This window comes from Ricinus communis, chromosome 7 (genome assembly GCF_019578655.1).
Source record: "Ricinus communis isolate WT05 ecotype wild-type chromosome 7, ASM1957865v1, whole genome shotgun sequence".
Lineage (NCBI taxonomy): Eukaryota > Viridiplantae > Streptophyta > Magnoliopsida > Malpighiales > Euphorbiaceae > Ricinus > Ricinus communis.
Window position 1 is genome coordinate 1926323 of NC_063262.1, and position 10656 is coordinate 1936978.

The window sequence follows — 10656 nt, forward strand, 5'->3', positions numbered from 1 at the left end:
GGTGGACCAACAACCCACCACATCTTGACATCTCACACCCGGTGGGGCATCTCATGGTCCCACTTTTGTTGTGCACTCGTTAGTCATTTTTATTTTTTATTTTTTTAACATTGTATATCATTCACATATAAGGATATTAGTGTATTAAAAAAGGAGAATTATAAAAGGAGCTTTCCAATATATTTAGGCTAATTAAATCAGTCTTTTAATAAAATATATTTTATCTATAACATATCAATACATCATAATACTTCGTGATTCATAATATGATAATTTAAAAATGGCACCATCTTTTCATGCTCCACATTAAATTAGTGTATATTTAAAATTACAAGAGCTTGTCTTCATTGGTATATTTGCAAATCACATTAACATGTTCTATTATTGTAATAGACATTATTAATTGGATGTTAGATAAACCCTAAACAAAAATAAAAAGCAAATCAGTATTTACAAGTCAACTTTTAAGAATCAATTTTAAACTAAAGAAACGGCTCTATATTATAACATTTATATAGAGTAAAATCAGTTAGGTTATAAATGAGAACAAACAAAAATGACCCAAGTAGATAAATTGAGAGAGTGAAACTATAGAGCATAATTTTTTTTTTTTAGAAAATGGTCAATTTGCCTCCTAAATTTTTATTCAACAGTTAAATATACTAATTAATTTTTTTTTAGTGAATACCCCCTTGAATATATATCAAGGTTCAAATATATATAATTAAATTTTTTTCAGCAAATAGTCCCGTGAACTTATATCCAAAAGTCAAATACATTAAATTTTAAAAAATTTAATAAATAAAAATAATATTATATTTTAAATTTTAATTGAAATATAAAGATTAAAAATAATATTACTTTATTAATTTATTGATATAAAATTTAGATTTAATTGATAAAAAATGACAAGTATTAAGTAAGTCAAATTTTAAATTTCTAAAGATTAAATAAATCAAATTTTAACTTTCTAAAGACTAAATAAATTTAATTTCGAATTTATTAATAAATAAGTCTATAATGTGTCACTAGATTACGAATTTTAAATTTTATCAAATATGTTATTATATAATACATCAATAAATATAATAAAAATAAATAATACTTTTAAATTGGATATATTTAATTCTTGCATGAGGTTATATATTGAAATTTTTTTGTTAAATATATTTAATTATTGGATATAAGTTAAGTTTAAGAGATTATTTATTAAAAAAAAAAAATTTAAACTGGACCTATTTGATCTTTAGATATAAGTTGAGGGGCAAAATGACCGTTTATCCGTTTTTCTTTTTGTTGGCTTCTCTTTCTCCCACAAAAGAAACAACAGAGACAAAAAAAAAAAAAAAAAAAAAAAAAGAAAAGGAAGAGATAAAAATTTGGAGAGAGTGAGACAAAGAAGCTCCGAAGATAACCAAAACCCATCTTCGGAGCTTCCACTAATCACAAAAAAGTATCAATTTTTATCTCCATAATTCCCTCTCTCTCTCTCTGCAAATCCCAATAGAAAAGGTTATTTTTTGTTTTACATTTCAAGTTCTTTTTATAGTTTCTTTCCATATTTAGAATCTAAAGCATTAATCTTTATCAACGAAATGTCATTAGTTTGTTACCATTTGAAAAAAATCCTCAACTTATGTTTCGATTTCAGGTTCCACATGAAAATATTTGTTTTCTCCAAGGGAGTGATTCAAGAAACTGAGGTATTTGGTATAAGAGGCTAAAATGCCATCTGGGTTCCTTGTGAAGTTGAATTTAGGATTTAGAACAGCTGCTATTGCTAGAGATTCAGCGTCTTTGTTGCCGAAAAGTTCTCGATTTTCAGTAAGACGTTATCTTTCTAGATATTCTATGGCTGCTTCTGGTTCTAAAGCTGTTTTTGGTGATGTTTATATTGATGATATGATTACTAATTGTGGAAATGGATTGGAGATTTCAAAACCTAGCGGAGTATTTTTTGCGGATAGAAGTCGTGCTAGTTGCTTAAAAGCTAGCATAAGAATGAGAAACGGAGAGCTTCCTAATAGTCGTTTGGTTTGCGGGTATTCTAGTTTTGATGCAATAAGGAGAACTGGTCAGTTGAATTATTTTGGTGTTGGGCCCTTGTTGAAAAACTTGCATACCTTGTCTTCTATGCAATTTTCTGCTGGAGCTGCTCCTGATGTATCGTTTGATGGAAATCCTCATGAGGAACAGTTGACAAACTCCATGGTGTCCAGCCAGTATGTCCTCTTATCTTCTGTATGTTTCGGTTATCTTCCATTTCTTTTGTTCTGATTGCATTTGCATGTAGGAATGACATTTATATTTACCATTTTTTGTGTGCTTGAAACCATTAAAATGATTCTACAATGATTTTATGGTGTTTCCTTTATAATGGAATGGAATTCATAGCATTCAAGAAAGACATCATCATCATACTAAACTTTGCTCATGCAACTGGTTTTAAGATAATGAACTATATGTAGTAACTTAGTTGCTTGCTCGGTATTGAGTGGAGAACTATTCTTGGTGACAGAACCCTGAAGCTGCTTTCAGGATCATGTTATTTGCCGCATCCTGATAAGGAAGAAACAGGTGGGGAAGATGCTCACTTTATATGTGCAGAGCGGCAAGCTATTGGAGTGGCAGATGGAGTAGGTGGTTGGGCAGACGTGGGAATTAATGCTGGAGAATACGCCCGTGAACTTATGTCTAACTCAGTAAGTGCAATTGAAGAGGAGCCCACGGGTTTAATTGACCCAGGAAGGGTGCTAGAGAAGGCACACTCGAGCACTAAAGCTCAGGGTTCATCAACAGCCTGCATCATTGCCCTTACAAATGAGGTCTGCTTTCTTCCTTTTGACTACTGGCCTTAATTGTCAGTCTCTTCTCTGTATAAGAATTGACAACAATTTAATGAACTCTGTAGATGCATGCATATCCAAGTTTTGATGGAATTTTGGTCCCTCCGCTGTCATTATATGATAGAATCATTTAGTTTCTGCCATCTGATATTTGGTGGTAAATTCATTTCAGTATCAGTTAATATCAAGCCTTCATTAAAAGAGATAGAATTTCAATGTGAGCCCATAGTGGTTTAGGTGGTTAATTGCTATTCTTGGTGGCACCAAACCAGATTCTGAAGTAAAATTGTTGTAATTTATAGAAGAAAATGAATGCAATATTTATTACTATTGGATGAAAGTAAGTACTTTTCTTACTAAGTGAAGTCGTTTATTATGAACATGTCCTTTATTTTATTTTTTTATGGTAGGAGAAGATCTTTATTTAGAAGTATTAGAATAGGTTACTGTCGCTGCTAGCTATGCTAAGAGTATATTTAGTTTCCAGGTCATACATATGAACATATCTCATCGTCAACCAGCACTGTGAATTTATTCAAGTTTGTGTTGAGTACTTGTTGAATTATTTGCTTCAGCAAGTATAATCTAGTAACTTTCGATTTTAAGCCTATGTAGTTTTATATGGATCTTTCTTTTTTCTTTCGTTATCAGGGAATACATGCTATTAATCTAGGAGACAGTGGATTTATGGTGGTCAGAGATGGATGCACTGTGTTCCAATCCCCAGTCCAGCAGCATGGCTTCAATTTTACATACCAACTGGAGAGTGGAGGCAGGGGTGATCTACCAAGCTCTGGCCAGGTCAGTGAATTCACTGTGCGTTGAATGGTATAAACTCTTAGTTATGTTATCGTGACCTTTATAGTTATTAGCATGCTTCTGTGTTTGTAGTAGAAGCAAATGTTGTTTGGTTCCTGCATTCTGATAACGTTGGATTTTATTAGCAATTAATCCCAAATTTCATGCAGTGCTACAATACAATTGGTTATAGCTGCCGAACTGAGAATTGAATTTAACCTCTGTTTTGCCTAGATCTCTTGAATAAGCAGAGGATAAGAAATTGTTAGAGCAGAGAATAAGGGTCAGTTTGGCATAACTATTCGAAATAGCTATGATTATTGATAAAAGTGCTATTTTGAAAAGTTCTATTTATAGAAGTTAGTGATTGTTTGGTAAATATATTTTAAAAAGTACTTTTACAGGCAATTTTGTCTATGTAATTACTTTTAATTGGTAATTGTGTCAATAAAATTACTTTTGAGGGATACATTTATCCATAAAATCATAAAAAAGACTTCTGCTTGGAAAAGTTTGAGAAACCAACTTTTCGCAAAATAGGATTTTGAGCTACCCGCAAAAGCTGCTTCACTTGCTTTTGCATTTATCATACGCCTCCAGTGGTGATTTTTGAGCCGAGAGGAACCAGGCGCTGAGGAATTGTTTGAGGAACCTCAAATGTTAGAGCAGAGAATAAGGAATTGGTTCTATGGTCCCTGAAATTCCTAGCTGCCAGAATGTCAAATAAAATTGCTACTTTTTCCTTTTTCTTTTTTTATTGTTTTGGAAAGAATAGAGTGTTTGAGGAATATTTTCCACTTGTAGTTGCTTTATTAAATAGTGAGTAGTTTGAGATTTGGAAAACAACAGACACTCTGACTTAAGCATCTGTTTTGGATTAATGGCCTCAGGTTTTCACTTTTCCAGTTTCTCCTGGTGACGTAATTATTGCTGGAACAGACGGATTATTTGACAACTTGTATAACAACGAGGTTACTGCTGTTGTTGTTCACGCGGTAAGAGCTGGCTTAGGTCCTCAAGTAACAGCTCAGAAGATTGCAGCTCTGGCACGCCAACGGGCGCAAGATAGGAACAGGCAAACACCTTTTTCTGCTGCAGCTCAAGATGCTGGATTCCGCTACTATGGTGGCAAACTTGATGACATAACTGTTGTAGTTTCATACATAACAAGATCTAAAATTGGGTGATCGTGTCTTCTCCTGTGCGACTGCAGCAATGGTTAGTATGCTGATTCATTTTTTAACTGGCTTAAAATCCCTGAGCTGTCATTTGGCCAAGAAACCTAGCGGAGCAAGTTATTCATTAGCGCCTACATGTATCTTCGATCACATTTTGATTAATAAAACTGCATCTTTGGAGACCCTCTTCTCACTTTTATCATATGTGTATGTTTGTTTGCTTTTGACTTTTATTAAAATGCCTTTGGAAAAACCTGATGAAAGCTGGTTGTACCGATCACTAGCTACAATTGACCAGTGTCCTCTATTTCCTCCATTTTGTACATGTGAATCGGAAAATTAACTCACAACTTAGAATTCGAATAGGTGTATATCTTGATTCATATAGTGAGAAAGATTTTTCTGTTATACATAAATAATCTTTAGAAAGAGGAATACAACGCAAACTCATTCCGATTCCTAAAATCTCTTTCTTTTCTGAAGCTCTACGAGCAAATATAATGGTACGAAGTATTACAAAATTCACCAGTATTCGAATATAAATTCTTCTGCTCGTGAAGCAACAAATGCTACCCGAATGAATTAACCCATTCAATTTTAATGCCAATTTTTAACTTGATTGAAGCATCCAACGGATTGAACTTCACATCTTGATCTGGTTGCGCTCGAAACTTGAAAAGTTTCAAGTTAAATTTACACCATCTCGTGCTTTTCTAAATCAAAGATCCACTTCACCGGGGTGTATAAATTGACAGCACGTAGTTTCAGTATACCAGACAGAAGTGCAAGGAAAGAAAGAAGAGAACCAATATGGATTCCGAAACTTCTTTTACATGAAAGAAGTCACCACCAAACTCGTGAAAGAATCTAAAGCTCTCAAGCTCATTACAATATGCACATGATGTCCAAAAGCATAGATCGCAGAGCTTATTATTACACTAAGGAAATAGAAGCTCGAAAACTGGACATACGCATTAATATACAAAACTAAAGAGTAACGATCTTGCAATACTGCAGCAGCAGCTAATTGCACCCTTTAAAACTTCCAGTTCCACACTTTTCTTGGAGCTTTCACTCCTTCCCCACCGCCACCTTCATGCTCTTCTTCACCTCCTTCTTCTTCTTTCTCTCTCTGCCTCCTAGCTTCTTCTTCTTCTTGCCTTTGTCTCTCTTGCCTTTCTTCTTCCTGTCTCCTGGACTCCTCTTGCTCTCTCCTTGCTGCTGCTTCTCGTCTTTCTCGTTCCTCTTCTTGCCTCTTTTCTGCTTCCTTTTGTTCTCTTTCCCTCCTTTCCATTTCTTCCCTTTCCCTTTTTTGCCTTTCTTCTTCCTGTCCCCTGGCCTCCTCTTGCTCTCTCCTCGCTTCTTCTTCTCGTCTTTCTCGTTCCTCTTCTTCCCTTTTTTCTGCTTCCTTTTGTTCTCTTTCCCTCCTTTCCATTTCTTCCCTCTCCCTTCTTTGCCTTTCTTCTTCTCGTTCCCTTGCCTCCTCTTGCTCCCTCTCCGCTTCTTCCTCTTGTCGTCTTCTCTCTTCCTCCTCTTCTCGTCTTTCTCGTTCCTCTTCTTCCCTTTTTTCTGCTTCCTTTTGTTCTCTTTCCCTCTTTTCCATTTCTTCCCTCTCCCTTCTTTGCCTTTCTTCTTCTCGTTCCCTTGCCTCCTCTTGCTCCCTCTCCGCTTCTTCCTCTTGTCGTCTTCTCTCTTCCTCTCTCTCTCTTTCTTCTTCTTCTTCTTTTCGCTCTCTTTCCCTCCTTTCCATTTCTTCCCTCTCCCTCTTTTCCCTTTCTTCTTCTCGTTCCCTTGCCTCCTCTTGCTCCCTCTTCGCTTCTTCCTCTTCTCTTCTTTTCTCTTCCTCTCGTTCTCTTTCTTCTTCCTCTCGCTCTCTTTCCTCTTCTTTCTTCCTAGCTTCCTCTTCCTGCCTTTCCTTTTCCATTTCTTGCTCCATCACTGTTTGCTCTTCCTCGGCGCAAGAAGTACAATCCAATATAATTGCCTCCTCCTGAGGAGCCAATAGCTCATGAATTGTAGTGTTAGTGACATTGAAGGACAAGGCCAAGATATCTTTGTCCAAAGTTTGCAAGACCGAACTCTTCCCAGCTAAAAATTGAGGATAATTTTTCCTTGTTGAAGTACTAAATCCCATAAATACAAATGAGTCATTGTTGAACGACATTTGAGCCATAGGATGAAATCTAGGCACTGCAAACACATCTCCTTCTTCAACCTTAAACCTCATGTTCTTGCAGTCTGCTTCATTTGCATTGCTGGAACAGACCACCTTCACCATTCCTCGTCCCTGTAACACTATTGCTATCTCACTAGCCATTGGGTTCCAGTGCGGCCCCATCATCGACCCCTGCAAGTGAAAACCAAAATGAATAAACACTCTAGATTGCTATTTTTCTTTTTGGCAATTATCTAGGCTCCGACTAGTTCTCAAACTGAAAACCTCAAAGTTAACAGACAACTACCCCATTGATGGAAATTCTACATTTGTTTTGGTTTTATAACTATAATAAATTGATGGAAGAACTCATTATCCATATACCTTTGTCAAGTTCACCATGAAAACACCAATGTTGGAACCTCTAAGAGATTTCAAATCACCTCTGCCAACAGTCACACTCCAGCCATTGCAGTTTTCGAAATCTGGGTTAGCATCTAGAATGTTGAATATCTTGGTTTTCTTTTTCTTGTGACCATTGACGCCATAGAAGTCACCATCTTTATTACCAATAAGAACATTTAGAAATCTAGCTTCTATTTCCTTGAGGATTGATTTCTTCTCTTCAGGCATTGCATGCACTATGGCTGGTGGCCTCATTGCACTTGCCATTTCTTCTATTACATCTCCAGACACCTTAAAAGCTGATTGTAGGAGTTTCCTGTCAAAGCCAAGAACCAAATCGCTGATACTAGAGTATGCTCCAATGTACGGCTCCTGCAAAATATAAATATTTATGTACCAATCTCACAAAGATAATAAGGGAGATTAGGGAAGTAAAAAAATTACATAAAGGTCTTCATCTGTATTTGAATATATAGCATAAATCCTCAGCTTTTGTCTTTCTGGCTCCAAGTTGCTCTGCATAAAGAAAACTGAGCCTGCAGGCAGCCTATAAATATCTCCTCTTCTTATGTTCACCCTCTTCATTTCTCTTCCATCTTCAGCCCAAGACAGCTTTCCACTCCCTACGATACTCTTCATTCAATTAGTTTCTAGATAATGCGAGCAACTAATAAAATGGTATGAAAATTTAGTTCGATTCTTTCGTCAACTCAAGGTGCAACAAGCCAATCAAATTACTGATAAGGTAATATAAAATAATCAAGAATTTCTTATCATATTGCAATTTACTGGGAGAAGTTATAGTTTCATCGTGTTATTACATGTTAATGTGGCATGACAGATTCTATACATATGAATTTGAATGTTCTTTTTAATGGGTCCATATTCAGACATCTCTTTAGAAGGCTCGTCTCTTATGAAAGAAGTAAAATGCAAATAATTAATGATTGCATTTATCATAATTAACAACTAATGAAGTAATTAAGGTTGAATCCCCTACTTATTAAAACTAAAAAAAGAGAGAGAGAGAGAGAGAGAAGTCGAAACATTTTGAACTTAATCAATTACAAGAAGGAAAAAAAAGGATTAATTAAAACAAATACCTGTGTTGACATAAAACACCATATCAGCATGAAGAGCAACAGGAAGAAACAAGGCATTAGGTTCTAATGTCATAAACTCAAGATGATAACCCCCTTTCCTTTCACTACAAATATCAACAGCTGATATCTCTCCATATTCAGTCACCACTAAAGATTTCCTGTGTCCTTTCTTCACCATAGACGGCCTCATTCCACCACCAAAAACATCATCTTCATTCTCCTTGCGACAGGCCTCACCGTCACGAACAAAGACACACAAAGAAACCAAAACGAATAGTGTTAAAAGTGATGGTAAAGATGGCATAGTGAAAGCTTTTCTGGACATTCTTTTCCTTGTTCTTGTTCAAGAAATTAAACAACGGAGAGGCTAAATGCGTTGATACATTGCTATTGGTGTGTAGTTATATATAGAGAAGGCGATGACTGGGGAGTGTTTACGTGTCCTTCATGCGGACACGTGCATGCTCACTGGACACGTAGTGATTTGCTTAGATTTTTCTTCCCGCTAAATTACAAAGTTGTTATTTTATCCTTTGAATTTTTTTATTTTTTATTTTTTTTATGAAAGGAATTTATCCTTTGAATTTTGACTGCTTAACTTTTCGAAATATATTTACTATTACAGTTTCTAAGGGTAAAATATTAGACATATAGATTTGGTGGATATTTCTTGCGTTGTAAGACAGGTATTTGTCCCTTTGTATAAAGAATTACGAAACTGTTTATAAATCTTTATGTGATATTCATAAATTTATCATATACAGTTTTTTTATTTTATTTGAATTCATAAGAATTTATAGTTAGTTTGTTATTTATGGAGTGAAATTTATAATTCTGCAATATAATTTATACATGTTTATGAGATTGATTGGTGTTTTACACAAATGGATCTATCAGTTAATCTTATATTTAATTGAAATTTATTTATAAATATAAAACTTATATATTTTATATAAAATAAAAATAAATAAAAATTTTATATAATTAAATTTATAGAGAAATAATTATATAATTAAACTAAAATTTTAATAAAATAAATAAAATTTTAAATAAATTTTATATTATAGTTTTTTATAATATTAAAATATCTATTTTATTTTTATTTTTCTAATTTTTTAGAATTAATTTCAATTAAATATAATATAAGTTACAATTAAATTATTTAAAAATCTTAAATTATATATAGAAAATTTAATGATAGAAAATCTCAAGATTAACTAAAGATTAGATAGTTAAGATTGAAATGTTAAATTATTATTTTCGTATTACAGAGATGTAATTGATAACTACTATAAAGTAATTTCTGTCATAAATATCTTCATAATATAAATAAATAAAAGATAAATTAAAATTTTTTATTTACTGCAAAAGAAGTTAAATTATATGTAATAAAAATCAGATAAATATAGGCATTTTATATTAAAAAAGGAAAGAGTAAATATAGCAACTAAAAAAGCACGGCCAACCATCTTCTTCGACTGTATTATCATATTCATTATAAGTAACAAAATCATATGCTTCTCTTGATTCCATTTCAATTTACAAAGCCAACGAGATTATTGTTTTCTCTTCTTTTTTTTATTTTTTTTTCTTTTTCTGGTTTTGGCATTAGATTAGAAATGAATATAACCATACTAATTAACATACAAAAGATTAATATACTATTAACAGAAAGTTCTTGTATGTTAAATGGCTACGTGATAAGCTGTAGAAAGGTTTGGTCTGTTATATATAATATATATACAAAAAAGATAATTATCCTGTAAGGAACTGGATTACACAAACGTACAGAGGAAGCCCATTTGCACCCATCCACAAACTTGTAAGATGTCAGAATTTACAAATTCAAAAATGATGATCTATATGATTCAATGAGGACAAAGAGGAAGGAAAGGAGAGAGCGATCACACTGCAGGATAAAGCGAGCATGGAGATGATGATAAGGAGGAGTGGAGGAGAATAAGACTCCACCAGAGGAAATCGAAAAACGGGACACGTGATAAAGAAGAAAAGGAAAAAGAAAAAAAAGGGAAAATAATCAAACAAATATTATATGCTGAATGCCAGAGTTAATTCAGCTTGCTTCTTAGATTGTCCAAAATTAGGTTTAATTTGAACTTCTGAATTTGTGAAAATTAAGGTCAAAGCCCATCTGTCGGATCTAAATGTAA

General features: G+C 33.7%; 2 protein-coding genes across 2 annotated transcripts; one reads left to right on the forward strand and one right to left on the reverse strand.

The window, feature by feature from the left end:
• The first annotated feature begins 1328 nt into the window (after positions 1–1328).
• On the forward strand, positions 1329–5004 carry LOC8264195 (probable protein phosphatase 2C 55). The gene is made up of 5 exons (XM_002525064.4): positions 1329–1512; positions 1652–2222; positions 2519–2825; positions 3498–3647; positions 4535–5004. The coding sequence occupies exons 2-5, from the start codon at positions 1726–1728 to the stop codon at positions 4829–4831; spliced, it is 1251 nt and encodes a 416-aa protein (XP_002525110.1). The 5' UTR covers positions 1329–1512; positions 1652–1725; the 3' UTR covers positions 4832–5004.
• Positions 5005–5615: 611 nt separating this feature from the next.
• LOC107261734 (vicilin-like seed storage protein At2g18540) lies at positions 5616–8865 on the reverse strand. Its single transcript, XM_015722933.2, has 4 exons — positions 8486–8865; positions 7827–8005; positions 7362–7754; positions 5616–7169 (listed from the first exon to the last, which is right to left on the reverse strand). The coding sequence occupies exons 1-4, from the start codon at positions 8808–8810 to the stop codon at positions 5859–5861; spliced, it is 2208 nt and encodes a 735-aa protein (XP_015578419.2). The 5' UTR covers positions 8811–8865; the 3' UTR covers positions 5616–5858.
• Positions 8866–10656: the final 1791 nt, after the last annotated feature.